Source organism: Podarcis filfolensis, assembly GCF_964270895.1.
Source record: "Podarcis filfolensis genome assembly, chromosome: 13".
NCBI lineage: Eukaryota > Metazoa > Chordata > Lepidosauria > Squamata > Lacertidae > Podarcis > Podarcis filfolensis.
The window spans coordinates 2,493,399-2,520,353 of NC_139615.1; the positions used below are offsets into that span (position 1 = coordinate 2,493,399).

Consider the following 26,955-nt stretch of genomic DNA (forward strand, 5'->3'; position numbering starts at 1 on the left):
TCAGGATCCCCTTCTGCTGACCCACTGGACTGGGTCCCCCCCCCTGCTTCTCCACTGTCCTGTTCCTTTGCCCTCCCCCATTTTTATTTCAAAGCCTTTATTTCAAAGGTGTTCAACTGGTGGGTGGGTGACGACTAGGTGAGCAGCCCAATCTAAGGTGGGTTGCAACAGCTGATTTCTCTCTCAAAAACAAACCACCACCTGTTATATTTTACTGTTTTTAAATTAAACTATTTAGGGGCCCACTGCAGGAAGCGATTAACAGGCACCTTGTAAATACCGAAAATCTGCTGTCGAGGCAGCCAAACGAAGCCCTCGCCTGAACCTCCTTGGCCCACCTTGAAACTGATCCAGGGTGCCGAGGCACTTTCAGTTTTTGGAAAGCAAAATGCAGAGAGAGGAGGAAAATGTTGGACTTGACAGCATCCATCAGCCCCAGTCAGCATCTCCAGTAATCAAGGAGGATTATTTTGTGTTCTCATTTTGCATGTTTCGGTTGTGAACCGCCCTGGGATCTTCGGACGAAGGGCATCATCATCATCATCATAATTTTATTATTTATACCCCGCCCATCTGGCTGGGTTTCCCCAGCCACACTGGGTGGTTTACATAACATTAAAAAAATGCAAAACGTCAGACGTTAAAAATCTCCCAATATAGGGCTGCCTTCAGATGCCATCTAAAAGTCAGGTAGTTGTTTATTTCCTTGACATCCGATGGGAGGGCGTTCCACAGGGCGGGCGCCACCACCGAGAAGGCCCTCTGCCTGGTTCCCTGTAACCTCACTTCTCGCAGGGAGGGAACTGCCAGAAGGCCCTTGGCGCTGGACCTCAGTGTCCGGGCAGAACGATGGGGGTGGAGACGCTCCTTCAAGGATACTGGGCCTTTGAGGCCATTTAGGGCTTTCGAGGTCAGCACCAACACTTTGAATTGTGCTTGGAAACGTCATGGGAACCAATGTAGGGATTTTAGAACCAGTGTTCTATGGTCTCATTGGCCATTCTGCCACCAGTCTAGGGATTCAAATCTCTAAAATAAACAGCAATGGAAACACCAGAGGCAGACCTAAGCTTTCCTAGCATCTGAGAAGCTCCAAGTTGCTGCCCAATCTTAGGTAAAGGTACCCCTGACAATTAGGTCCAGTTGTGACTTACTCTGGGGTTGCGGCGCTCATCTCGCTTTACTGGCTGAGGGAGCCGGCGTACAGCTTCCGGGTCATGTGGCCAGCAGGACTAAGCCGCTTCTGGAGAACCAGAGCAGCGCACGGAAACGCTGTTTACCTTCCCGCCGGAGTGGTACCTATTTATCTACTTGCACTAGGTTGGCAGGAGCAGGGACCGAGCAACGGGAGCTCACCCCATCGCGGGGATTCGAACCGCCGACCTTCTGATCGGCAAGTCCTAGGCCCTGTGGTTTAACCCACAGCGCCACCCGCATCCCCGCCCAATGTTACGCTACCCTTAAAACCAAGCCAGGTTCAGTGGCGTACGTTTAGGGACTTTCTGGGCCCTTATACTTTAGCTTGATCATTGAGATTATCTGAAGGAACTTCGCTGGTTGCCCCCTGGATTTGCGAGGCACGTTCTAACGACAATAAACCGAGCCTTTTGTGTCTTTGGCCCGTTCCTGTGGGACTCCCTGCCACTGACACCTTCTGTGCCAGCTTTTAAACACATTTCTGCGCTTCCAGGGATGTGCAGGCAATTGAGACCATTATCTTTCTCCAATGGCTAGTTGATTTTACAGTACAGTACATAGGTATTCTTGCAGACCACTTCAATCCTTTTTTTTGCGATACAGTGGCACATAAATATTTTTATAATTAAAGCCCCGACTATGCCCTTCCAGGAGGGAGAAACCAGTGGCCAGAATATTTTGAGCTGGACTAGAAAAGATTCCTGGCTCTGAGTAACCCGAGTGATTCACTCCCAGAGCCGTTGCGGAGGAGCAAAAGCACATAGGCTTTCAATCCAGTGGATGAGTCACTACAGGGAGGACTGGGTTCAAGGGAAACTAATAATGCAGCAAAAACCAGATAGTCAGCAGAACTTCTTGCACCCAGGGGGGTGTGATGCCCATGAAAGATGCACCATAAACACACACTGCGTAGGTTTAGCTGAGATCCACGTTGGAACGCACCACACGCATATTGTGGGGAATTTGCTCCAGGCCCCCCAAATGAGCACGCCCCCCTGCTTTCATAACGCTTGGCTCCGATTTTAGAATGGCTCTCCAACTATCCTCTCTCCCACCACAATGCCTGTGTTCCCTCCAGCAGAGAGCCAGGGGTGGTTAGTGTGTTGGACTAGGGCCTGGGACAGACCAGGGTTCGAATCCACCCCCCCCCCCCCGGCCACTGGGTGAGCTTGGACCAGCCGCTGCTTTTCTCCGCCTAGTCTAGGCTGTTGGCCGGAGAATGGATGCTTTTGAATTCTGGTGCTGGAGGAGACTCTTGAGAATCCCGTGGACTGCAAGAAGATCCAACCTCTCCATTCGGAAGGAAATCAGCCCTGAGTGCTCACTGGAAGGACAGATCCTGAAGCTGAGGCTCCAAGACTTTGGCCACCTCCTGAGAAGAGAAGACTCCCTGGAAAAGACCCTGATGTTGGGAGAGATGGAGGGCAGAAGGAGAAGGGGACGACAGAGGACGAGATGGCTGGACAGTATTCTCGAAGCGACCAGCATGAGTTTGACCAAACTGCGGGAGGCAGTGGAAGATAGGAGAGCCTGGCGTGCTCTGGTCCAGGGGGTCACGAAGCATCAGACACGACTAAACAACTAAACAACAACAGTCTACCTCGCACGGTTGTTGGGATAAGATGAAGAATTGGGTGGATGCGGAGAATCGTGTATGCCACTTTGAGCTCAGTGGAAAAGGTGAAATAACAGGGCCGGCAGAGAAAAGTGAGAGCTACCTTGCTCTGTGATTGATCACAACAGATGGCGCTGCCTTCGGACCTCCAGTGTTAATCCCCACCCCCTAGCTCAATCACACCCCCTTACCTGCAACCCCCCCCCCGACCCCCAACTTTCCCAGCAGAGTCAACCTGGAGAAATGGCGCTCTGGAGGTTCCATTTTAAAAACCCGATTTCCACACTGATTTATCGTGCATGCCATGGAGGGAGAAGGACGCAGATCTATGGGGGGACAGAACCCCCGCCTTCCACCCCAAGAAGGCCGGGTGAATGCCGCCCCCCCAAAACACACACCATTCCGAGGTTTCATCACACTTGTCGAAGCTCCTCTATTGCAGGGTGAGAGGGGAGTCTGTTGGGTCAGGCCAAATGAGGCCTCACCCAGTTCTCCCAGTGGCTGACCAGATTTCCCAGTGGGAAACTTGCAAGTTTCCGGAAACCGGGATTCAAAGGCGTTGCTGTCCCTGTTTGTGGAGGTAGAGCCTAGCCACCGACAGTGTTCACCACCACAAAGGCTTAGGACCTTGTTTTGTTTCTCTGTATATATAAAAATGGTAAAGGTAAAGGGACCGCTGACCGTTAAGTCCAGTTGTGGAGGACTCTGGGGTTGCGGCACTCATCTCGCTTTACTGGCCGAGGGAGCTGGCATTTGTCCTAAGACAGTTTTTCCGGGTCATGTGGCCAGCATGACTGAGCCGCTTCTGGTAAAATGAGAGCAGCACACAGAAAGGCCGTTTACCTTCCCGCCAGAGCAGTACCGATTTATCTACTTGCACTTTGACGTGCTTTCGAACTGCTAGGTTGGCAGGAGCAGGGACCGAGCAACGGGAGCTCACCCCGTTGCGGGAATTCGAACCGCCGACCTTCCGATCGGCAAGCCCAAGAGGCTCAGTGGTTTAGACCACAGCACCACCCGTGTCCTTTTCTCTATATATATTGTTTTTAAAAAGCGGATCTAGGGCAGGAGGTGCAAAACTCTTTGCTCGCCTCGTAAAACTGCACAGAACACCTTTGTGCAACTGCCATGCATCGCAAGGAGGTTAGAAAATGCCTTTTTCTCCAAAGAATGCTTTTTCTTTTATTACCCACAATGGTAGCCATCGTATAAAAAAATGCTTGTTTCCGTTATCTCGGCCCCAGTGTAGAAACCTGCCCCCCCCGCCCGCCCACCACAGCCCCTTCTTCCCCTGTTCCAACTCCCTCTCCCTTGAGGGCGGGGGGCGGGATAAAAACCAGAACATACATTATCCACTAACACAAGTAACTAACAGGGCGAGATAAAGCAGAGGGAGAAGCTGGGGGGGCAGGAGGGTAATTTATGCCGCCGCCCCCCCGTGCCCGCCTTCCTGGTCCCTCGTTTTTGGACTCTACCCCCCCCCCCAGTCCTCCCTCCGAACCGGAGCGGAACATGTGCAGAGGGCATGTTCGGTGATAAGAAACTTCCCCAATCCCACCCGCTTGCCCTCAATCCCACCCATCCGTCGTGTGTCTCCCCACCCCACCCAAAAAATCCCCGCAACTTCCCCAACAGAACCAACCCGGAGAAAGGGCCCTCCGGAGGTCGGTTTTAAATACGAACGAAACAAAAACGAGAGACCAGGAAGAAGAAGAAAAAGAAGAAAGGGGAGGGGGATTTAACTCGGGTTAAAAACGACACCCCCCGCCCCCCAAACGAGTCCGCTTGTTAAACCTCAACGAGTTCCAGTGACCTAAGGACCCCCCCTGCCTGCTTTCCGTACACCCCAAATCGGATGTCTGCTGTCAAGCTGGAAGAGGAGGAGTCATGTGTCCGGCCGTCCAAGTCGGTCTTTGGGAGGGTGTGTTGTGTTGTGTGTGTATGAGTGTGTGTGTGTGTTCTGCGTGTGTGAGCTCGTCACGCGGTGAGCTTGCAGTGGCACAACTCCTTGTACATCTGACGGCGCAGTTTCGGCATGTCCTGCTGGGTGAAGGAGAAGGGGAGGCCCAGTGCCAGGAATTTGGAATACTGGAAGAGAAAGGAAAGGAGGATCAGCAGTATATACCTAAGAGCATCATAAGACCCTGGTGGATCAGGCCCAATGGCCCATCATCCCGTTCTCACAGTGGCCAGCCAGGTGCCCGTTAGGTAAGGTCAAGGATCCCTGGACGGTTAAGTCCAGTCAAAGGCGACTTTGGGGTTGCGGCGCTCATCTTGCGTTCAGGCCGAGAGAGCCAGCGTTTGTCCACAGACAGCTTTCCGGGTCATGTGGCCAGCAGGACTAAACCACATCTGGCGCAACAGGACACTGTGATGAGTGCCAGAGCGCATGGAAACGGCGTTTACCTTCCCGCCGCAGCGGTACCTATTTATCTACAGTCATACCTCGGGTTGAATATGCTTCAGGTTGAGCATTTTCAGGTTACGCTCTGCGGCGACCCGGAAGTAACGGAACGTGTTACTTCCGGGTTTTGCCGCTCGCGCACGCGCAGACGCTCAAAATGACGTCACGAGCATGTGCGGAAGCGGCAAATCGCGACCCGTGCACGCGCAAACGCGGGTTGCGTTCGCTTTTGGATGTGAACGGGGCTCCGGAACAGATCCCGTTCGCATCCAGAGGTACCACTGTACTTGCACTGGCGTGTTTTCAAAGCCAGCAAGGAGGATTTGAGCAGCGAAGCTGTGTTCCTGTGCTTTCCCCCCTGCAATGCTCATTTCTTGTCTCATTGGGGTAAGTTTGCCATTCCTGTAAAAGCTGTTCAGTTCTGTATGTAATCGGGAGACCCGACAGATCAGCTCGGAAGAGGGTCTGGCCGGTGGGGCTGCCTTGTCTTAATAAACAACACTTCCACCCCTAATCACAGCGTTGAGGCTTGATTTTTCTTCCGCAGAAAGGGGAAGGTGGTGGCTGTGTAGCTGGGGGCCAACTGCCCGATTGAATAAGACCCCCCAGAGCATTATCTACCCAGCCAAGAGTGAGGACCTCTGCTCAGTGGATCTGGGGTCCCCCCTTATCCCCAGCGCCACCCGCGTCCCCCCCCCCATCGTGGCTACTAGCCCTCGATAGCCCTTTCCTCCACGAATTTGTCTAATCCTCTTCTAGAGCCCTCCAAACTGAATCATAGAATCATGGAGTTGGAAGAGACCACAAGGGCCATCGAGTCCAACCCCCTGCCAAGCAGGAAACACCATCAGAGCACTCCTGACATATGGTTGTCAAGCCTCTGCTTAAAGACCTCCAAAGAAGGAGACTCCACCACACTCCTTGGCAGCAAATTCCACTGTCAAACAGCTCTTATTGTCAGGAAGTTCTTCTTAATGTTTAGGTGGAATCTTCTTTCTTGTAGTTTGGATCCATTGCTCCGTGCCCGCTTCTCTGGAGCAGCAGAAAACAACCTTTCTCCCTCCTCTATGTGACATCCTTTTATATATTTGAACATGGCTATCATATCACCCCTTAACCTCCTCTTCTCCAGGCTAAACATGCCCAGCTCCCTTAGCCGTTCCTCATAAGGCATCGTTTCCAGGCCTTTGACCATTTTGGTTGCCCTCCTCTGGACACGTTCCAGTTTGTCAGTGTCCTTCTTGAACTGTGGTGCCCAGAACTGGACACAGTACTCCAGGTGAGGTCTGACCAGAGCAGAATACAGTGGCACTATTACTTCCCTTGATCTAGATGCTATACTCCTATTGATGCAGCCCAGAATTGCATTGGCTTTTTTAGCTGCCGCGTCACACTGTTGGCTCATGTCAAGTTTGTGGTCAACCAAGACTCCTAGATCCTTTTCACATGTACTGCTCTCAAGCCAGGTGGCACCCATCTTGTATTTGTGCCTCTCATTTTTTTTGCCCAAGTGCAATACTTTACATTTCTCCCTGTTAAAATTCATCTTGTTTGTTTTGGCCCAGTTCTCTAATCTGTCAAGGTCGTTTTGAAGTGTGATCCTGTCCTCTGGGGTGTTAGCCACCCCTCCCAGTTTGGTGTCATCTGCAAATTTGATCAGGATGCCCTTGAGTCCATCATCCAAGTCGTTGATAAAGATGTTGAATAAGACCGGGCCCAAGACAGAACCCTGTGGCACCCCACTAGTCACTCTTCTCCAGGATGAAGAGGAACCATTGATGAGCACCCTTTGGGTTCGGTCAGTCAGCCAGTTACAAATCCACTGAGTGGTAGCATAATCAAGACCGCATTTTACCAGCTTCTTTACAAGAATATCATGGGGCACCTTGTCAAATGCCTTGCTGAAATCAAGGTAGGCTACATCCACTGCGTTCCCTTCATCTACCAGGCTTGTAATTCTGTCAAAAAACGAGATCAGGTTAGTCTGACATGACTTATTTTTCAGAAATCCATGCTGACTATTGGTGATCACAGCATTCCTTTCTAGGTGCTCACAGACTGTTTGCTTAATGATCTGCTCCAGAATCTTCCCTGGTATTGATGTCAGACTGACTGGGCGGTAATTATTTGGGTCCTCTCTTTTCCCCTTTTTTGAAAATAGGGACAACATTTGCCCTCCTCCAGTCTGCCGGGACTTCGCCTGTTCTCCAGGAATTCTCAAAGATGACTGCCAGCGCTTCTGAGATCACATCTGCCAGTTCCTTTAATACCCTTGGATGCAGTTCATCTGGCCCTGGAGACTTGAATACATCTAAACTAGCCTAGTATTCTTGTACTATCTCCTTAGTTATTCTGGGCTGTGTTTCCTCTGCTGAATCATTTGCTCCAAATTCTTCAGGTCGGGCATTGTTTTCTTTATCGGAGAAGACTGAGGCAAAGAAGGCATTGAGGAGTTCAGCCCTTTCTGTGTCCCCTGTTTGCATTTCACCATCTTCTCCTCTGAGTGACCCCACTGTTTCTTTGTTCTTCCTTTTGCTACGAACATACCCATAAAAGCCTTTTTTGTTGCTTTTAACCTCTCTAGCAAGCCTGAGTTCATTCTGTGCTTTAGCTTTTCTGACTTTGTGTCTACACGTGCTGGCTATTTGTTTGAATTCCTCTTTGGTGGTTTCCCCCCTTTTCCATTTTTTGTACACATCCTTTTTTAATCTTAACTCAGTTAAAAGTTCTTTAGAGAGCCACCCTGGCTTCTTTAGGTGCCTTCCATGTTTCCGTCTCATTGGTATTGCCTGAAGTTGTGCTTTTACTATCTCCCTCTTAACAAACTCCCAGCCATCATGAACTCCCTTTCCTTTTAGTATTACTGTCCATAGGATCTCACCCAGCACTTCCCTAAGTTTTATGAAGTCGGCTTTCTTAAAGTCAAGAAATTGAGTCCTAGTATGCTTGGCTGCTCCTTTCCGCTGTATAGTAAACTTCAGAAGAGCATGATCACTCGCGCCTAATGATCCTTCCACTTCTACCCCACTAACCAGGTCATCAACATTGGTTAGGACCAGATCTAAAATGGCTGTTCCTCTTGTTGCTTCTCCCACTTTCTGGACAATGAAGTTGTCTGCAAGGCCAGTGAGGAATCTGTTTTGACCTTATGCTCTTGGCTGAGTTTGACATCCAACAAATATCCGGGTAATTGAAGTCCCCCATTACTACTATCTCCCTTCCTTTTGCATGCTTGGCCATCTGTTCCAGGAAGGCATCATCTATGTCCTCCGTTTGGCTTGGGGATCTATAGTAAACTCCCACAATGAGGTCACTGTTATTCTTCTCTCCCTTAATTTTCACCCAAATGCTCTCACTTTGGCTTTGAGGTTCTAAATCTCGGATCTCTTCACAGGTATACACATCCCTGACATATAACGCCACTCCTCCTCCTTTCTTGTCTGGTCTGTTTCTCTGAAATAGATTGTATCCCTCCATTATTACATTCCAATCGTGGGGCTTATCCCACCAGGTTTCAGTGATGCCTATTATGTCATATTTAGTTTGCTGTACCAAGAGCTCAAGCTCATCTTCTTTATTTCCCATGCTTTGCGCATTAGTGTACAGACATTGAAGTCCATTAATCATTCCCCCGTGTCTCTTATTTAAGGATTTTTTCCTCCCACCACTAGGTCTGCGTGCTGTTTGCTCCATTTGGTCTATGACATTTGGATGATCATCTTCATCAATTGATAGACTCCTACGTTCAGGAGCACTGTCTCCCTCCCCCACATTAGTCAGTTTAAAGCCCTCCTGATGAGGTTTCTGAGATGGCCACCCCGTCTCCTGTGGGAGGGAGTCCCACAGTTTAACTCTGTATTGCGTGAAGGAGGACTTTATTGAATCTCCCCTGAACCCTCCACCGCCCGGCTTCCATCAAATGTGTCGCGCGAGAGGGAGGAAACCCTTGCTTTCTCTGTGCAGCACATCATTTTACAAACTTCCACCTTCATGCCTCTTACTTGCCTTTTCTCTGCCCTCCCCCCAATCTCCAACCTTTATCGCCAAACCCCCTTGATAATTTGGGTTGCCCTTCTCCTGAACTTTTCCCAAATGCAGCCGCACTGTTCTCTCTTAAGGACTTTAAATCGCAATGAATGCACTAAAGAAGAAAAAGTTCTGTGAGCGTCTAGCGTCTAGGTGGATTCTATCCACCTGCCCCGATTACGCACATTGCAGGACAGCCTCCCTCCAGGACTGGGACTGACTCTTCCTGCTGCCCGGGCATCCACCCACCCCCAGAAAACGGCTTCTGAGATTCCGCCAGGCCTGGACTGACCACGCAAGTGTTTTGAAGCCTGTTGTTTCGAAGTAAAATCTTGACAGACGGGAGGAAGGCAGAACAGCCTCGTGTGCTGCCCATGATACGAGCTGCAGTTGCTGCAAACAGAGGTTGCCTCCTGACCACCCTCTCTTTTATTTGCGGGAAGGGGGAAATCCTGCTTTCTGGCTGCAAATTTGATGATGCTTATTTGCCTGAATTATTTCCATTTAATAATAATAATTTATTATTATTATTGTTATTCTTAATATTATTACCCTGCCCATCTGGCTGGGTTTCCCCAGCCACTCAGGGCGGCTCGCAACACAATACAGTGGTACCTCAGGTTAAGAACTTAATTCGTTCCAGAGGTCCATTCTTAACCTGAAGCACCACTTTAGCTAATGGGGCCTCCCACTGCCGCCGCCACGCAATTTCTGTTCTCATCCTGAAGCAAACTTCTTAACTCGAGGTACTATTTCTGGGTTAGCGGAGTCTGTAGCCTGAACCGTATGTAACCTGAGGTACCACTGTATTACAAACATGATAAAACATCAAATGTTAAAAACTTCCCTGAACAGGGCTGCCTTCAGATGTCATCTAAAAGTCAGATAGCTGCTTATTTCCTTCACATCTGAAGGGAGGGCGTTCCACAGGGCAGGCGCCACCACCGAGAAGGCCCTCTGCCTGGTTCCCTGTAACCTCACTTCTCGCAGGGAGGGAACCGCCAGAAGGCCCTTGGAGCTGGACCTCAGCGTCCGGGCAGAACGATGGGGGTGGAGACGCTCCTTCAGGTCTACTGGGCCTTTGAGGCCGTTTAGGGCTTTAAAGCCACCTTTATGACGTTCACCTGAAAAGCAATGTGTGTACGCAGACATGCACACCTGCCGACCCACCCCATGCCACCCTGGGCTCCTTTGGAAGAAGAAGAGGAGTTTGGATTTGATATCCCGCCTTTCACTCCCTTTAAGGAGTCTCAAAGCGGCTAACATTCTCCTTTCCCTTCCTCCCCCACAACAAACACTCTGTGAGGTGAGTGGGGCTGAGAGACTTCAGAGAAGTGGGACTGGCCCAAGATCACCCAGCAGCTGCAGGTGGAGGAGCGGAGACGCGAACCCGGTTCCCCAGATTTACGAGTCCACCGCTCTTAACCACTACACCACACTGGCTCTCTTTGGAGAAAAAGGTGGGATGTAGATTTAATTAAATGCATAGCTTTTTTTTGCAGCAGAAACACTTAGAACAGCGGTTCCCAACCTTCGTGGACATGAGGACTCCCTTTTAACCTCGCAGGCCTTCACATAATGATTTGTCGTAGCTTTACAGACTCTGTTAACAGCGAAAACACAGCCATGGTGTGGAAGGTTTTAAGATGGCGGCTTGGCTGCCTTTCCAGACCCAAGTCTCCGGATCATTCTTTTGAAAGAAGTGCTTGGTTTTTGAAAAGGATGAGTTACAGTGGTACCTCAGGTTACATACGCTTCAGGTTACAGACTCCGCTAACCCAGAAATGGTACCTCGGGTTAAGAACTTTGCTTCAGGATGAGAACAGAAATCATGCTCCGGCAGCGTGGCAGCAGCAGGAGGCCCCATTAGCTAAAGTGGTGCTTCAGGTTAAGATCAGTTTCAGGTTAAGAACAGACCTCCAGAACGAATTAAGTACTTAACCCAAGGTACCACTGTACTTGACATGTCAGAATGTCCCAGCAAGGACATGTAGGAATTAATAGGAAAACTGCATGAGTCTGATCATCTCACACAGACAACAGATGCAACAGAGAAAGCATTCTCAACCGGGGTGGGGTGAAAGCAGATCTTATATGTAAGATCAGACGAGATTACTACATGGTTTGGTACTGCCCTTCCACGCAGGGGCTTTATAAAAGGTGAAATGCCCTTCAGAGGGAAAATACAACAGCAACATATAGCTCGTACGCCTGAATATTTATTTTTAAATCACCTCCTGAAAAGATATCTCACGAACTCAAAGCAACTGAAGGGCAGAGCTTGAATGACTGCTTTTTAAATATATGGCATGGTTTCATCTCTTGCAGAAAGATTGAGGCACATGGCTGCATAGTGCCATCTGTTTATGCAGATGTCTGCCTCATTTAAGGCTACATAGAACCTTTATTCCCTATAATAATGGAACTCACAGGTAGAGAAAACTACCGTATTTTTCGCTCTATAGGACGCACTTTCCCCCCTCCAAAAATGAAGGGGAAATGTGTGTGCGTCCTATGGAGCAAATGCAGGCTCCTTGGCTTCAGCGATAGCAACGCTAAGCCTCCGAAGCGCAGCGGGTGCGCTCCCTCTGCGCTCCGGAGGCTTCGCATTGCTTTCACTGAAGCCTGGAGAGCAAGAGGTGTCGGTGCGCACCGACCCCTCTTGCTCTCCAGGCTTCAGGGACAGCCGCCTGAAGCCTTCAGAGCGCAGCGCGAGTTCCTGCTGCGTTCTGGAGGCTTCCGGTTCCTTTCGCTGAAGCCGGGAGAGTCTTGCTCTCCCAGCTTCAGCAAAAGGAACCTGAAGCCTGCGGAGCGCATCGGGAACTTGCGCTGCACTCCGAAGGCTTCAGGGATAGCCCCGCGCAGTCCCTCCGGCAGGGAGAGGCTGCACGCGGCTATGGCTGCTTTAGCCCCGCGCAGCCTCTCCCTGCTGGAGGGGTTGCGCACGGCTATGGCACAAGCCAAGACAGCGAGTAGGATGGCTCCCGCTTGCTGTCTTGGCTTGTGCCATAGCCGTGCGCAACCCCTCCGGCAGGGAGAGGTTGCACGCAGCCTGTACGCTGCTCTTTTGGGGCTGGAGGGGAAAAAAGATTTTTATTTATTTATTTCCCCCTCTAAAAACTAGGTGCGCCCTATGGTCCGGTGCGCCTTATGGAGCGAAAAATATGGTGTGTGTGTGTGTGTGTGTGTGGCTTATATGTCTTTATTATGTGTAAAGGAAACCACTGTGCGAGCCAATACTTTATTATCCCTTCGAAGCTGCCCTGGCTCTTTATAAATTTGTCCTTCTGGGCTGTGATGCTTTCTGGTTTAAAATTTTCGATTCTTTTTTTTCTTCCTTTTCACCTAGGCAGCCATAAGAACATAAGAAGAGCTTTTGGATCAGGCCAGTGGCCCGTCCAGTCCAGAATCCTCACAGTGGCCAACCAGATGCCCATCGTGGGAAACCCGCAATCAGGATTCGAACACAAGAGCCGCTCTCCCGCTCCTGCGGTTTCCCGCAACTGGTACCCAGAAGAATTGGTGCCTCCAACTGTGAAGGCCAGCAGCCATCGATAGCCCTCCCCACACCCTCCACAAATTTGTCTAAAGCCATTTAGGTCGGTGGCCATCGCTGTGGAGGGGAGTTCCACAGTCTAATCCTGCACTGTGTGAAGAAGGATTTTTTTCTTTCTGTCCTGAATCTTCCCGGCATTCAGCTTCCCTGGATTTCCACCCCCTGGGCAGCATGAATGTCTATGGCCAAGGGGACCGGGGGCAGCTGATGGAGAAGACTAGGGGAAACGGCACCTTTTCCCCTCTGAAAGCCATAAAGGATCTGTTGCTTTTTGAAAACCTCAAGACCCCTCCTGCCCGCCCCCACCGCCTCACCTGCAAGACGAAAGCGCCGCAGTCGCTGTCGTTGTTCTGCCTGGCGATGTTCTGGAAGGAACGAAAGGGAAATCGGGTCAGGGCGAGGAGGGGGAACAGCAGAACCAAATGGTTATCCCTCTGTCAGGGAGGTCTGCTTTGCAGTCCCGCTCTGGGTCACTGGCTCCCTCAAGCGCTTGGAAATCAAGAGAGACCTATCCAAAACCTGCCCCCGATTTCCCCATTTCTTTCCTTTTTAAAAAAAAAAAAAAATTATTCATTTTTCTTTTTCATTCATTACACACATCTCATCATAGCTGTCAACTTACAGATTGGAAAATAAGGACCAGCAGCCTCGAAAATAAGGGACCAGCAGCCTCGAAAATAAGGGATCAGCAGCCAAAATAAGGGATTTTCCAAGGGGCACAGGTATGTTCAACTTCTGAGCCCCTCCCAGCCAAAGGTAGAAAGCCCAGCCAGCAGCAAAATGAAGCCTCAAGCGGTGGTTCCCACAGCGCAGCAACCCGGCAAAGGGGATGCAGCAAGGAAAACCACCGTCACCTCTCTGCTGGGAAGCGCTGAGCAAAGGCGAGTCCCCAGGCAACGCGGCCGATTTGATTGGCACAAGGCATGCAAGCTCCACCCCCCAGTCGTTCTCAGACTCCTTATTGGGTGAGCAACGCAGCCAAGCAACACAGTTGGAGCCTCCCTCCTCCCTGGCCGGCAGGGAGGGAGGGAGAGGAGCTGCTTCCTTTGAAACCCGGGAAATTTAAGGGACGTCATCAATAAGGGACAGCAGCGGGACACGGCGCTGGGATAAGGGACTTTCCCACCAAATAAGGGACGGTTGACAGCTATGCATCTCATATTCGTAACATTTGCTATGCATTCCTTCCTCCCTCCCCTCCTGGGCTTCCCCCAACTTCCGCTTCTGGTTTGTTTCTCTTTTCAACCCCTTTGCTGCCTCGACATCCCACTACCTGTGGGGCTTTTTTTGGGGGGGTGTCTAACCCTGGCACTCACCCCCACAGCTCAAAACCCCCGGTGACTGTCGTCTTTTAGATGGGTGACTCGCACCGCATCGCCATTTCCCTTCGCAGACAAACCAGAAATCTTGCCGATTTCTCTTAAGAGCATTCTGCGTCGATGCAAACCCTGGTAACTCCATTCTTTGCGCTAATCAGCCGTTTTTGGCCCAGTTATTGCAGGTTGGGAAAGACTGAGGGCACAAGGAGAAGGGGACGACGGAGGACGAGATGGTGGGACAGTGTTCTCGAAGCTACCAGCATGAGTCTGACCAAACTGCGGGAGGCAGTGGAAGACAGGAGGGCCTGGTGTGCTCTGGTCCAGGAGGCCACGAAGAGGCGGACACGACTAAACGACTAAACAACAACAACATTGCAGGTTGGAGCGTGGGCATAGCCGCATTCTGCTCCCTCCGCTGAGCTAATGGGGCGGAGAGATACTACTCACCATCTGAAAAACCCCTTTCCACCCGTCTCTGAAGTCCGGACGGTTCTTCTTGTCTGCTTCCGCCTGCAGGTATCTGCAGATGTGCTGGGGGGGCAAGGAGAACAGGCAGTTTTTGAGTGTGAGCAAGTACAGTGGGAAGCGTGGTCCATTTCTCAGCCCCCTTCCTAAAAGGCAGGATAGCCAGACCACCCTCACCCCCTCCTCTCAAGCCCATTGTGTTTTTGCGCATGCTGGAAGCCGCCCAGAGTGGCTGCAGCAACCCAGTCAGATAGGCAGGGTACAAATAACAGAATTATTATTACTATTAAACCACTTGCAGCACTGCTACCCTGGAAGCCAAGGCAGCTGTCTGCCAGCTCCATCTGGTACGCAGGATGAGACCCTCCCTGCCCGCAGACTGTCTCGCCAGAGTGGGGCATGCTCTGGTTATCGCCCGCTTGGACTACCGCAATGTGCTCTACAGTGGTACCTCGGGTTACATACACTTCAGGTTACAGACTCCGCTAACCCAGAAATAGTACCTCGGGTTAAGAACTTTGCTTCAGGATGAGAACAGAAATCAGGTGGCGGTGGCGCGGCAGCAGTAGGAGGCCCCATTAGCTAAAGTGGTGCTTCAGGTTAAGAACAGTTTCAGGTTAAGAATGGACCTCCGGAACGAATTAGGTACGTAACCAGAAATACCACTGTACGTGGGGCTACCTTTGAAGGTGACCCGGAAACTGCAATTAATCCAGAATGTGGCAGCTAGACTGGGGACTGGGAGACCACATAACACTCAAAGACCTACATTGGCTCCCAGGACGTTTCCGAGCACAATTCAAAGTGTTGGTGCTGACCTTGAAAGCCCTAAACAGCCACAATGACTCCCAGGCTGCGCACCTGGTCCTTCAGGGGCACAGTTACCCCATTCAGGACCAGGGAGTCCTCCACACCCGCCCGCCTCCTGTCCCCCCAAAACAGTACTTCTGTCTTGTCAGGATTCAACCTCAATCTGAAAAGCTAAGAGGCTTGGGGTTTTCCCCACAGGCCTTGAAAGCCGTAGATGGTATATGAAGGAAATAACTGCAACAGGAACCTAAGAAGGGCCTCTGTAGCATGTGGGTCAGGCCAGAGACTGCCCGCTTGGTCCAACATCCTGTTTTCACAGGGGCCAAGCAGAAGGGTTGAAGGCCAGAAGCAGAACCTGGGTCCTAGGGCAACGCTCTGCCCCAGTGCGATTCCCACTGACTGCTTTTCAGAGGACTTCGCAGATAGTGGGGGTTCTGCGCAGCCATCGTGCTGAGCAGCCAGGGATCCCGCCCTTCAAGGAACTGCATGGCTGTGGGGGACGGTGGCCCCAGAGAATCCCTAAAGCATCCTTCATCACACATCTTGGGTCTTGGACGGAAGCTGTGGCGGCCCAGTTTCAAAGTGGTCCAAATGCACAGCGACTGTGGGAGCTATCAGAGGAGGAGGAAGGGAAGGGGCTCCCTGCTTATGGCCCGGCCACCAAGCCCTTTACCTTGGGGCACCGCCGGTTGAGGGTGCGCTGGGAGTCCAGGTACGTGATTTTCTTCTGCTTCACTTCCACGCAGATCAGAGACCAGTGAACCTCCAGGTGGATTGGAATGAGGAGGAGCTCCTTGTTGAAGATGTCCACCTGTTTGGTTCCCCCCCCAATTTTTTATTCATTTAATCATAATAATAATAATAATAATAATAATTTTATATCCCGCCCTCCCCAGCCGAAGCCAGGCTCAGAGTAGCTAACAACAGTAAAACAATACAGCATTCTAAAATCAATTTGTTATAAAATCAGTTTAAATCCAATTACACATATAAAAAACACAGACAGAAAAAACAAACAATACGAACAAATTCTTGTCATAGCCTTATTTTTCTAAACATTGTTAAGTTGGCTTCCCCAAGTCCCACCTATCTGATTTTCATTTTACTTCATCTTTAGCAGTTTACATGTATCATGATTTCTAACCGTCTTCTTTTTAAATCATACTTAAAATAACTTCACATTTTATCACTTACAAATAATACTATTTTAAAATACCCTATCTTCTACTTCTAAACCTACAGCCTATATCCACTTCCGAAGCTATTCTACGGTTTTAATATTTAAGATGTCCTCCTGTTAAGGGGCAGGCACACTGGGTCAGACTCAGCAGCCCCTTCCCAAAAAGTTCTCCTCTGCCTCCACCATCCCCCATGGAATCACAGGGCTGCAGAGGACCTCAAAGGGTCATCCAGTCCAACCCTCTGTGTTCCCTCCTCTTGGACGTTCGGCAATACAGGAAGTTGCCTCGTACGACCTCAGCTTTTCGGGGCCTCCTGTTCAGTGCTGCCAGCACGGACTGGCAGCAGGGGCTCTCCAGAGTCCCAGACTCCGGGTCTGTCTCAGTCCTACTCTGACGCACTCTTTGGGGATTGAAGATCCCTTTCTGAGAGCCAGACCACTGGTGCATAGGAAAACCGGAAGCTGCCTCGAACAGAATCAGACTGTTCGCCCTCCTAGCTGTCATGGACTGGTTGGCCGCAGAGAAATGGTGGAGGGAACTAGCTGGGGGACCCCCAAGCGAAGAAGGCTCAGAGCAGTGTTAGAAACTGAGCTATGAAAGCTAGGAGCTAAATCGCACCTTGAACCTAGGTTATATGGGCACAGCGACGGAATGTCTAGGTGCACTTTTTCTTTATAACAAGAATACAAAGCTGGAAACGAATGAACGGCAGCTGAAATATTATGTTTTTCATTGTCACACATGTGGTGGGCATGCAAGAAAATTAAAGAATTCTGGAATGTAATTTATGATGAGCTAAAAAAATTATTGAAGTATCCTTTATAAAAACAAAACAGCTGTGGGAAAGGTGGAAATTTCAGTCTCGGCAATTGATCTGTGGGGCAAGACCTACCAGGGGTGAGCGGCTGTGTTCATTAGGCCTGCCGCTCAGCCAAGTCCGTGCAGATTGTGTTCTTGCTAATGAGGAGTCAGCTTCAACTTGAACAGTGTTATTTGCTGCCGGCTCACTCCTGACACTAGCTCAGCAGCGGCTCTGCCGGATTTCAGCAAGGAGTCCCTCCCAGCCATACCTGAAGATGATGCCAGGAGTTGAACCCAGGACCTTCTGCTTGCAAGCCACTCTACCACCAATCTATGTTTTGTCAATTTTGGGTAGCCAACTCCCTTCATCTCCTGCCAGCTTGGCCCACCCAGACGCTTAGAATGTGGATGTATTTTCTATTCTCTTTTTAGTCTATTGCTGATTTAATCTTTTGAACATTTCAATGGTTGCTTTCACTCTTCTTACTGGTGATTTTATTGTTTCATTCTCTTCGGAAACCCCTCTGAGGCCTTCCACCCTCCCTAAATCCAGTGGTATATAATTTATTTGGTGTTTTTTTTTTCTAAAAATAAATAAATCGGACCCCCCCCCCTTTTCGCTCTGTGCTCCTACACCCTGCAAAGGGCACTAGAGCAGAGAATTCTTGGCAGCCACTCACGTTTTTGGTCCAGCGCTTGACTCCCTCATACCCCTTGGTTCGTAGCTTATCGTAGAAAAAACTGTTGAAGAAATGAACCTGGTGGAAGAGAAAACAAGTGGCTTTGGGTCCATGAAAGAGGCAACACGTGTGGGGATGGAGGGGAGGGAAGCGTCAAGGCAGGAAGCAAGTCAAAGCAGCGGGAAGAGGGTGGTGTCACCCCCAAGCTGGACCAACCTGCTAGATCCCAGTCATTGATAGTGTGTATACAAGCCCGTGCCAATCTGGCACTCTCGTGGCCCAGGGGCAGTAGCGCCAAGTAGCAGTTAGAAGGCTAGGGCTTGGGAGTCCAGGGTTCAAATTCCCACTCAGCCGTGAAGCTCACTGGGTCACCTTGGGCCAGTCGCTGCCTCTCACAGCCTAACGTATCCCGCAGTGTTCTTGCGGGAATTAAATGGAGGAGAACCATGTACAAGTGGTACCTCTGGTTACGTACTTACCGTATTTCTCGCTCCATAAGACACACTTTTTTCCTCCTAAAATCTAAGGGGAAATGTCTGTACGTCTTATGGAGTGACTGTGTGGTCCCTGGGGCTGGGGGAACCTTTCCGCTGCTCCCCGACCTGCTCTTTGGGGCTGGGGCTGGGGCAAAGCAGGGCTTTCCCCCATCGCCAGCGCCACAAGCTCAGGGAGCAGCGGGAAGGCTGCTCCTTTCGCTGAAGCCTTTACTTTCGCCTCTCCTTTTGCTGAAGCCTGGAGAGTCCTGCTCTCCTGGCTTCAGCAAAAGGAACCTGAAGCCTCCGGAGCGCAGCGGGAACACTGAAGGTGAAGGCAATGTGGTAGAGGGAGAGCTGTGCAGCACCCCTTCAGCAAAGCGGGAGGAGAAATGGAAGGGGCTCTGTTTCTCCTGCTGCTTCGCTGAAGGGGTGCTGCGCAGAGAGGGGGGGATTATTTTCTTGTTCTCCCCCTCTAAAACAAGGTGCGTACTATGGTCGGGTGCGTCCTATAGAGCAAAAAATACGGTAATTCGTTCCGGAGGTCCATTCTTAACCTGAAACTGTTCTTAACCTGAAGCACCACTTTTGCTAATGGGGCCTCCCGCTGCTGCCGCGCCGCCGGAGCACAATTTCTGTTCTCATCCTGAAACAAAGTTCTTAACTTGAAGCACTATTTCTGGGTTAGCGGAGTGTGTAACCTGAAGCGTATGTAACCCGAGGCACCACTGTACATCGCTTTGAGCTCCTTTGAGAAAAAGGTGGCGCAGGTAACGACTGATTTGCTTGAGGGTCACGTTCTGGAACCCCTCTCACTTCTGGGTTCAGTGCGATGTGCGTGCGAGCAGTCGTGCATGTATTGGACACGCCTAAGAAGGTTGCTGCCTGCATATAAATGTACCGTATTTCTTGCTCTATGAGACTCACTTTTTCCCTCCTAAAAAGTAAGGGGGAATGTGTGTGCGTCTTATGGAGCGAATGCAGGCTGCACAGCTATCCCAGAAGCCAGAACAGCAAGATGGATTACAGCTTTCACTGCGCAGAGCTCCCTTTAAAGAGCCGTGTGGAGCGTGTGTGCGGCTCTTGGGGGCCTTTCCCCGAGGAAAAGAGCTCCGCGTGCTCTTTAAAGAGTTTTTGATCTTGCATTTTCATGCATTTCAGGCTCTTGGGGGAGCCTTCATCCCGCTGCCCTGAAGAGGCTGTGTGCGGCTATCCCAGAAGCCAGATCCCTCTTGCTGTTCTGGCTTCTGAGATTCAGAATATTTTTTTTTCTTATTTTCCTCCTCCAAAAACTAGGTGTGTCTTGTGGTTTGGTGCGTCTTATAGAGCGAAAAATATGGTAGATACTGTAAATAATAATAAAGAGGTTTGCAAAGGCTGCGGCAGGTTGGCGCCCATTCCACGAGCACCACCAAGTGGTGATAAGGGAGAACGACAGCCGCTCGGGTCCATCGGCTCAAACCGTCTGCAACCTTTCCAGATCCAGCACCCTTTTTTCAGCGCAGGATGGCACCTTGTATAATCCCACAGGGCCGGCCTTTCTCCCCTCGCCTCTCTTAGTCTCTCCCTGTCGTTCTCCTCCTTTCCCATGGCAACAAAGAGGTGGGTGCTGCTGCTAGCGTGACTCTCCAGGGAGGTCAGGTCACCCTCACCTGCTGGAAGAATGAAGCTCCCTCTCTCTTGGTCCATGCCTAACTGAGATTCAGCAGAGGGGCTACTTCAGCAAGGAACAAGCTGCGATCTTCTCCTACAGGACGCAGCGACGGCCACCAGCTTGGATGGTTTTAATCGGACAAAATCGCAGGGGACGAGGCTATCATTTCATCACACTTTTTGTAATTTGGCTGTAAACTTCCCTGAGATCTATGGGTGAAGGGGCGGTTGTACAAATTTAATAAATAATAACCAGCCGCAATGGCTGTGTCCTGCCGGAGGCAGTAAACGCCCCTGAATAGCAGGTCCTGGGAATCGCAGGCAGGGAGAGCACCGCTGTTCCTGCATGTAAGGCTTCCCTTTCAGGCATCGTCTGGTTGGCCACTGTGAGAACAGATTGCTGGACTAGACAGGCCATGGGCCTGATCCAGTAGGGCTCTTCTTATGAACACATGGGGAAGGGCCTGTTCGCTCCCTCCACACTGTGAAGTGAAGGCCCAAGACAGGTGTTGATCATCATGTGAGCTGCCCACAGGTGGGCTGAAGCAAGCTGCTGCCAGTCCTGTGGAGCCTCCTTTTATTGAGACAAATATGCAAGCCAGGCAGATACATTTTGGGCTGTGACCTTTACACATCTTCCGTCCTGAGATTGTGGGGTGGTACAAGGTTATTTTGGCACCTGTTCCACAGCGTCATTTTCCCCTTGCACAGGATATGACGAAGGAGACAAAAGGTCTCAGGGACAAAGGTTACAGACAGGACACCGCTGACTGCTGAGACTGCAAAAGGTCAGACAGAGGGGACGATGTTCCGACAGCCGTGGCTTGTCTGAGGGGGGGTTTTCTCTGCACCCCAGGGTCACGCGTGCAGGCAGACTGTGACTGCCTGCTGGTGGGGCGTGTGCTCCCTCCGGACCTCACTCTCCACTCCGCGATATCCCTACACTGGGAATCGCAAGCAGGGAGAGCACCACTGTTCCTGCATGTAAGGCTTCCCTTTCAGGCATCACCTGGTTGGCCACTGTGAGAACAGGATGCTGGACTAGACAGGCCACGGGCCTGATCCGGTGGGGCTCTTCTTGTGAACACATGGCGAAGGGCCTGTTCGCTCCCTCTATGGGTCTCCACACTGTCTTTAACCCCCCCCCATAAGTGAATTTTTTTTTAAATTTATTATTATTATTATTATTATTATTATTATTATTATTATTATTAAAGTTATATGCCTCCCTTTGCTCAAAGATCACTGGGAGGTTAACAGCGATGCTCACCTTGTCTGGCACTGTGTCCATGACGAGGTCCCCGTACATGTTCATTACCTGCCCAGAAAAAAGGAGGCAAATAGGTTAGGGGTCAACAGACAAGATTTCTTTGTGGTCCGGAAAAAGGACTATATTCACACATGTGGTGGGAATGTAATCTGGTTAAGGAATATTGGCAAAAGATTATAAAGGTAATTTCTGGACTATTTCAAATAAACATAGAAGTTAATAGGGATTTGTTATTTTCGGGAATACTGGAAAATAACAAAGTAAAGAGTAATAAGCAAGAGTTGTAGAAGATTATGATTCTAGCTGGAATGGCATTTATTGCACTGGGATGGAAAGAAAAGGCCAAAGGGAATATGGAAAAATGGAATGATTATGTTTTTGAATACGTACAATCGGAAATATTCGCACAGATAGTGGTAGAGGATAGATGGGAAAATAAATGCCAAAGAATCACAAATAAATGGGCATTTTGCAGGAACTGGATAGAAAGAGGGGAAGCCAACCCCAACATACAAGCTCGAATGAACAGACTGTGTACATGGATAAAGATATGAAGAAGGAAGGCCTGACAGGGGGCGGGGAGGGCTGGAGTGCGGAGGGAGAGGAAAGGGGGGGCGGAGTAAACCAGACAATATTTCTTTAATCTCTTCCATCTCCTCTTCAAAGGAAATGGCAGGACCCCTTGCTAGTCTCCACCCTACAGATTTATTATGCCAGCTAGCATTCATACATCCATTCATAGCGATGTAAAAAAATCTGGAATTTGATTATTGAATTCTCGATACGGGTTTTGTTTCAGCGTTGATCACTTTTAACCTTTCACGTAGAACGTATCCGGCCTGGTTTTGGTGTTTCTGCGTTTTGTGGCTCTCCTGCCTCCCCTCCTACGCTGCGTTCCTTATTTCTCCTGATCTGACCTCAAGAGAGGCGCAAGCAACAAGGCCAGCCAGGATGTTTTGCTATTTCTGCTCTTGAGTGAACATTGGAGGGGATAATCCAGCATCTCTCCTTGAAGATCTTTGACAGGGAAGTAAGAAAAGGGACTGGACTGTCAACAGCCCCTACTGAAGGCCTGGTTGCCAAGGCGATGGGGGTTAAAGTGCGACAGTCGAGACCAAACGTTTTGGGGCACACCATATAAGCTGATAGAGGGGCGCAGGTGGCGCTGTGGGTTAAACCACTGGGCCTAGGACTTGCTGATCAGAAGGTCGGCAGTTCGAATCCCCGCGACAGGGTGAGCTCCCGTTGCTCGGTCCCTGCTCCTGCCAACCCAGCAGTTCGAAAGCACGTCAAAGTGCAAGTAGATAAATAGGTACCGCTCTGGCGGGAAGGTAAACGGCGTTTCCGTGCGCTGCTCTGGTTCGCCAGAAGCGGCTTAGTCCTGCTGGCCACATGACCCGGAAGCTGGACACCGGCTCCCTCGGCCAAGAAAGCGAGATGAGCGCTGCAACCCCAGAGTCGGCCACAACTGGACCTAACGGCCAGGGGTCCCTTTACCTTTATATAAGCTGATACCAGTGTGGAGTGAGACATTTCACATCCCATGATCGATGAGCTTCCTTGATGGAGAATGCTTTACGACTCTTTGTGTGTTGTGTAGAAGTACCCCGTATACGCTTTGTTACGAATTTGTTCGTAGAAGTCCTTTCTAATTGGGGGTTCACTGAACAACTGGTTGGGAGAGGGCTGCCGTATTTCCTGCATCAGAGTTCCTACAGATCAGGGCATGGGAAGGCAAACTAAGGCCCGGGACCTGGATCCGGCCCAAACGCCTTCTAAATCTGGTCTGGGAATCAGCCTGTTTTTACATGAGTAGAATGTGTCCTTTTATTTAAAAATGCATCTCTGGGTTATTTGTGGGGCATAGGAATTAGTTCATTTCCCCCCCCAAAAAAATATAGTCCGGCCCCCCACAAGGTCTGAGGGACAGTGGACCGGCCCCCTGCTGGAAAAGTTTGCTGACCCCCTGGATCAGGGCTTCTAGCAGCCATTTCAGAAGAAAAAAGCGCAGCCTACCTGGTCGTTGAGCCAGTTGGGCCCGTAGAGGGTCTGCAGGTCGTCCATGGTGACCACGTGGCGCTTATAAGTGACCCGGAAGGTCCGAACCATGGCATTGCCCGGCAGGCGCTGGTAGGACTGGATGAGTTGGTTGACCATGCCTTTCCTGCAAGGTGCGGAGAGACCCAGAGAGGGATCACCGTGAGAACAAAAATGCCATGGGGGACAGCTCTGAGAATTTGGGTATGCAGTGGTACCTTGGTTCTCAAACGCCTTGATACTCAAACGCCTTGGTTCCCAAACGCTGAAAACCTGGAAGTGTGTGTTCCGGTTTCTGAACGTTTCTCGGAAGCCGAACATCCAATGAGGCTGCCGGCTATTGTTTCGGGGTGCCTGCACCAATCAGAAGCCGCGCCTTGGTTTCTGAACATTTCGGAAGTCAAACAGACTTCCGGAACGGACCAAGTTTGGCGCTTTTGTTTTTGCTATTTATTTTGCTTTTTTGTTTTTGAGACTTTTCCGGCTAATTTGTTGTTGTGACTGTGTGGAAGCCAGTTCGGCTACTGATTGATTGATTGATTGTGTGACTGCGGAAACGGATAAAAGCCCCCCCATCCAAACAATGACTATTATCAGCGCAGGTAAGAAAAAAAATTAGTTTTAAATTTTTATCATCTACAATACTGCCTTACTCATTTTATAGTACAGTGGTCCCTCGGGTTAAATACTTAATTCGTTCTGGAGGTCCGTTCTTAACCTGAAACTGTTCTTAACATGAAGCACAACTTTAGCTAATGGGGCCTCCTGCTGCCGCCGGAGCACGATTTCTGTTCTCATCCTGAAGCAAAATTCTTAATCCGAGGTACTATTTCTGGGTTAGCGGAGTCTGTAACCTGAAAGTGTATGTAACCCGAGGTACCACTGTACTGAACGGATTAAGTTTGAGAACCAAGGTACCACTGTACGCAATATTTGTGCGCGCGCCCTAACCCTTGGAACCAAACGCCGGTAAGATGCAGTCATGTTGCAAACAAAGCAGAGTCTTAACCGAAGCCAATCCAGGAAGTCGGGTCTGTAAAATTACTAAGCCCTGGGCATCAGGTGCCCACATTAGCCCCAGGCGCTGAAGGAAACAACCCAGGGCTCCTGGTTGAGCCCCTCGCACTCAGCTTTAAAGCCACGTGGAGCCTCGATTTCTGGAGACTGGGTGCCCTCACCCAGCTCTCTCTGCCACTCCCCTGCCTGGTGTGATGGCCTGGGAATCTGATTCAGAGGCTGAACCTGAGGAATCCCAGCCTGCACAGGAGTCCCCGCCTCCAGGGCCGGCTGAGCTGGGGCAGGGGCTTGAGTCTGAAGGGCCTGCACCTGTGCCGGATCCTCAGGAGCAGACACCAGATGCATCCACTCTGGCTCCGGAGGTGATCTGAGGATCCACTGCCTGCAGGTGTGCCTCTCCCAGCCCTGTCAGGGGAAGGTGAAGCTGCCCCTGGGTCCAGTAACCCTCCAGCCTCTCCTGAGCTGCAGAGGCTCAGGGCAGAGAGGCGGAGGGAACTGGGTTCTCTCAGGAGGAGTGCTCACCTCCAGGCCAGGAGAGGCGGGTCACCAGTGGGCTGGGACCGCCCCTGGCTTCAGAGGGGATAAAGGCCAGTCAGCCCAGTCCCAGGTTGCGGGAGCAACGACGTTGGAAACCTGTTTCTGCCAGCACCCAGACCTGTTTTCCTGGAGTTCCCAACCACGGCCGGCTTCTTGCTTTGGACCCCGCTTCCCCCTTGGTGGACAGTCTCCAGACCCTCGACCCAGGACCGGACTTTGACCACACCTCACGGTAACCCCCCCGGGACCAGCACACCTGGAGACAGAGTGGAAGGGGAAGGACTCAAATTCCCCCAAGTGGGAAGAGAGGCCCTACCTCTGGGGCGTAGAGAACTCCTGCTGGAAGATGTCCTCTAGCTTCTCCACGACTTCGTCCACGCTGATGGGGATGAGGCTGCCGTACGTCTGCAGGAACTCGTCCAGGATGTCTGGCAGAAACGACAGGAGGAGAAACCTGAAGCCACGGGAGCCTGGAAGGCTTAAGGGAGCCAAGCCAGAGTTTATTGTGGGAGGGATGGACACTGCTTGGGCGCCCCTAAGAATAGCCTGGAGGTGCAGAAGCCAGTTTTCAATATTAAAAGGAAGTAGGCTCTCCGTCACCTTGCCAACAAAGGTCCGTATAGTTAAAGCTCTGGTTTTCCCAGTAGGGATGTATGGAAGTGAGAGCTGGACCATCAAGAAGGCTGATGGCCGAAGAACGGATGCTTTTGAATTCTGGTGCTGGAGGAGACTCTTGAGAGACCCATGGACTGCAAGAAGATCCAACCTCCCCATTCTGAAGGAAATCAGCCCTGAGTGCTCACTGGAAGGACAGATCCTGAAGCTGAGGCTCCAAGACTTTGGCCACCTCATGAGAAGAGAAGACTCCTTGGAAAAGACCCTGATGCTGGGAAAGATGGAGGGCACAAGGAGAAGGGGACGACGGAGGACGAGATGGTGGGACAGTGTTCTCGAAGCTACCAGCATGAGTTTGACCAAACTGCGGGAGGCAGTGGAAGACAGGAGGGCCTGGCGTGCTCTGGTCCAGGGGGCCACGAAGAGGCGGACACGACTAAACAACAACAACTACAACAACAGGGCTCTCTGTGGATGGAGACAGGGCTGTGTGTGTGTGTGTGTGTGTGTGTGTGTGTGCATGTCCCGCTGTGAGGTCATATCCAGCAGAATTAAAACTGAACCTTTTGAATTCCAAATCCCGACACCATATTCTATTATTGTAGATTTGTGGTTCAATTACTTTCTGTGTGCGTTGATCTTAAATTATCGTTGCTTATTTTTCTTATCAATAAATTTGCTTTATCTTTTTTTGTAAACCACTCTGAGGGCTGTTGAATGCACTCTGGGAATGGAGTTGAGAGATGACCTAACCTGGGGAGAGAACAGCAAAGACCTGGTGAAGAGAGCACAGCAGAGGTTATATTTTCTGAGAATCCTCCGGAAAAACAATCTCTCAAAGGACCTGGGGAAAAACAATGCTTTCCAGGGTTGTAAAGACTGCAGAGAGAATAATTGGGTGCACTCTTCCCACCTTGGATCAAATCTACGCTTCCAGGTGCCACAAGGAAGCTGCAGAGATAGCGCAGGATAGTGCGCACCCCGGAAATGATCTCTTTCAGCTTCTGCCTTCTGGAAGAAGGGCCAGGGTTATAAAGACTAGGACTAGCCGTCTGAGAAACAGTTTCTATCCAAATGCAATTCTGGTTCTAAACGCAGCATAAGGGGTCTCTATAGTATAGTGTATTTTAAAATGGGGTTTTAGAGGTTTTTAGGGGTTTTTGAATGTTTTATGTAGTTTTGTAGTAGTTTTATGTAGTTTTTCAATTTCATTGTCCTGCATGGGACAATGACAATAAAGATATCGTAATCGTTGCTGGCGGGCTGTTTTCTTTTTTACCATCCAGCAGTGTGTTTGTT

The 26,955-nt window shown here is 50.4% G+C and overlaps 1 protein-coding gene across 1 annotated transcript in view; it reads right to left on the bottom strand.

The window, feature by feature from the left end:
- Positions 1-3,968: 3,968 nt before the first annotated feature.
- Positions 3,969-26,955, bottom strand: part of SENP3 (SUMO specific peptidase 3) — a 37,663-nt gene continuing 14,676 nt past the window's right edge. Inside the window, exons 4-11 of the mRNA XM_083580933.1 lie at positions 25,358-25,469; positions 23,467-23,614; positions 21,451-21,498; positions 18,055-18,132; positions 16,066-16,203; positions 14,565-14,648; positions 13,113-13,163; positions 3,969-4,900 (exon numbers count right to left, since the gene is read on the bottom strand). Coding sequence (XP_083437059.1) covers positions 4,790-4,900; positions 13,113-13,163; positions 14,565-14,648; positions 16,066-16,203; positions 18,055-18,132; positions 21,451-21,498; positions 23,467-23,614; positions 25,358-25,469 — 770 coding nt within the window. The 3' untranslated portion in view covers positions 3,969-4,789. The remainder of the gene's footprint in view (positions 4,901-13,112; positions 13,164-14,564; positions 14,649-16,065; positions 16,204-18,054; positions 18,133-21,450; positions 21,499-23,466; positions 23,615-25,357; positions 25,470-26,955) is intronic.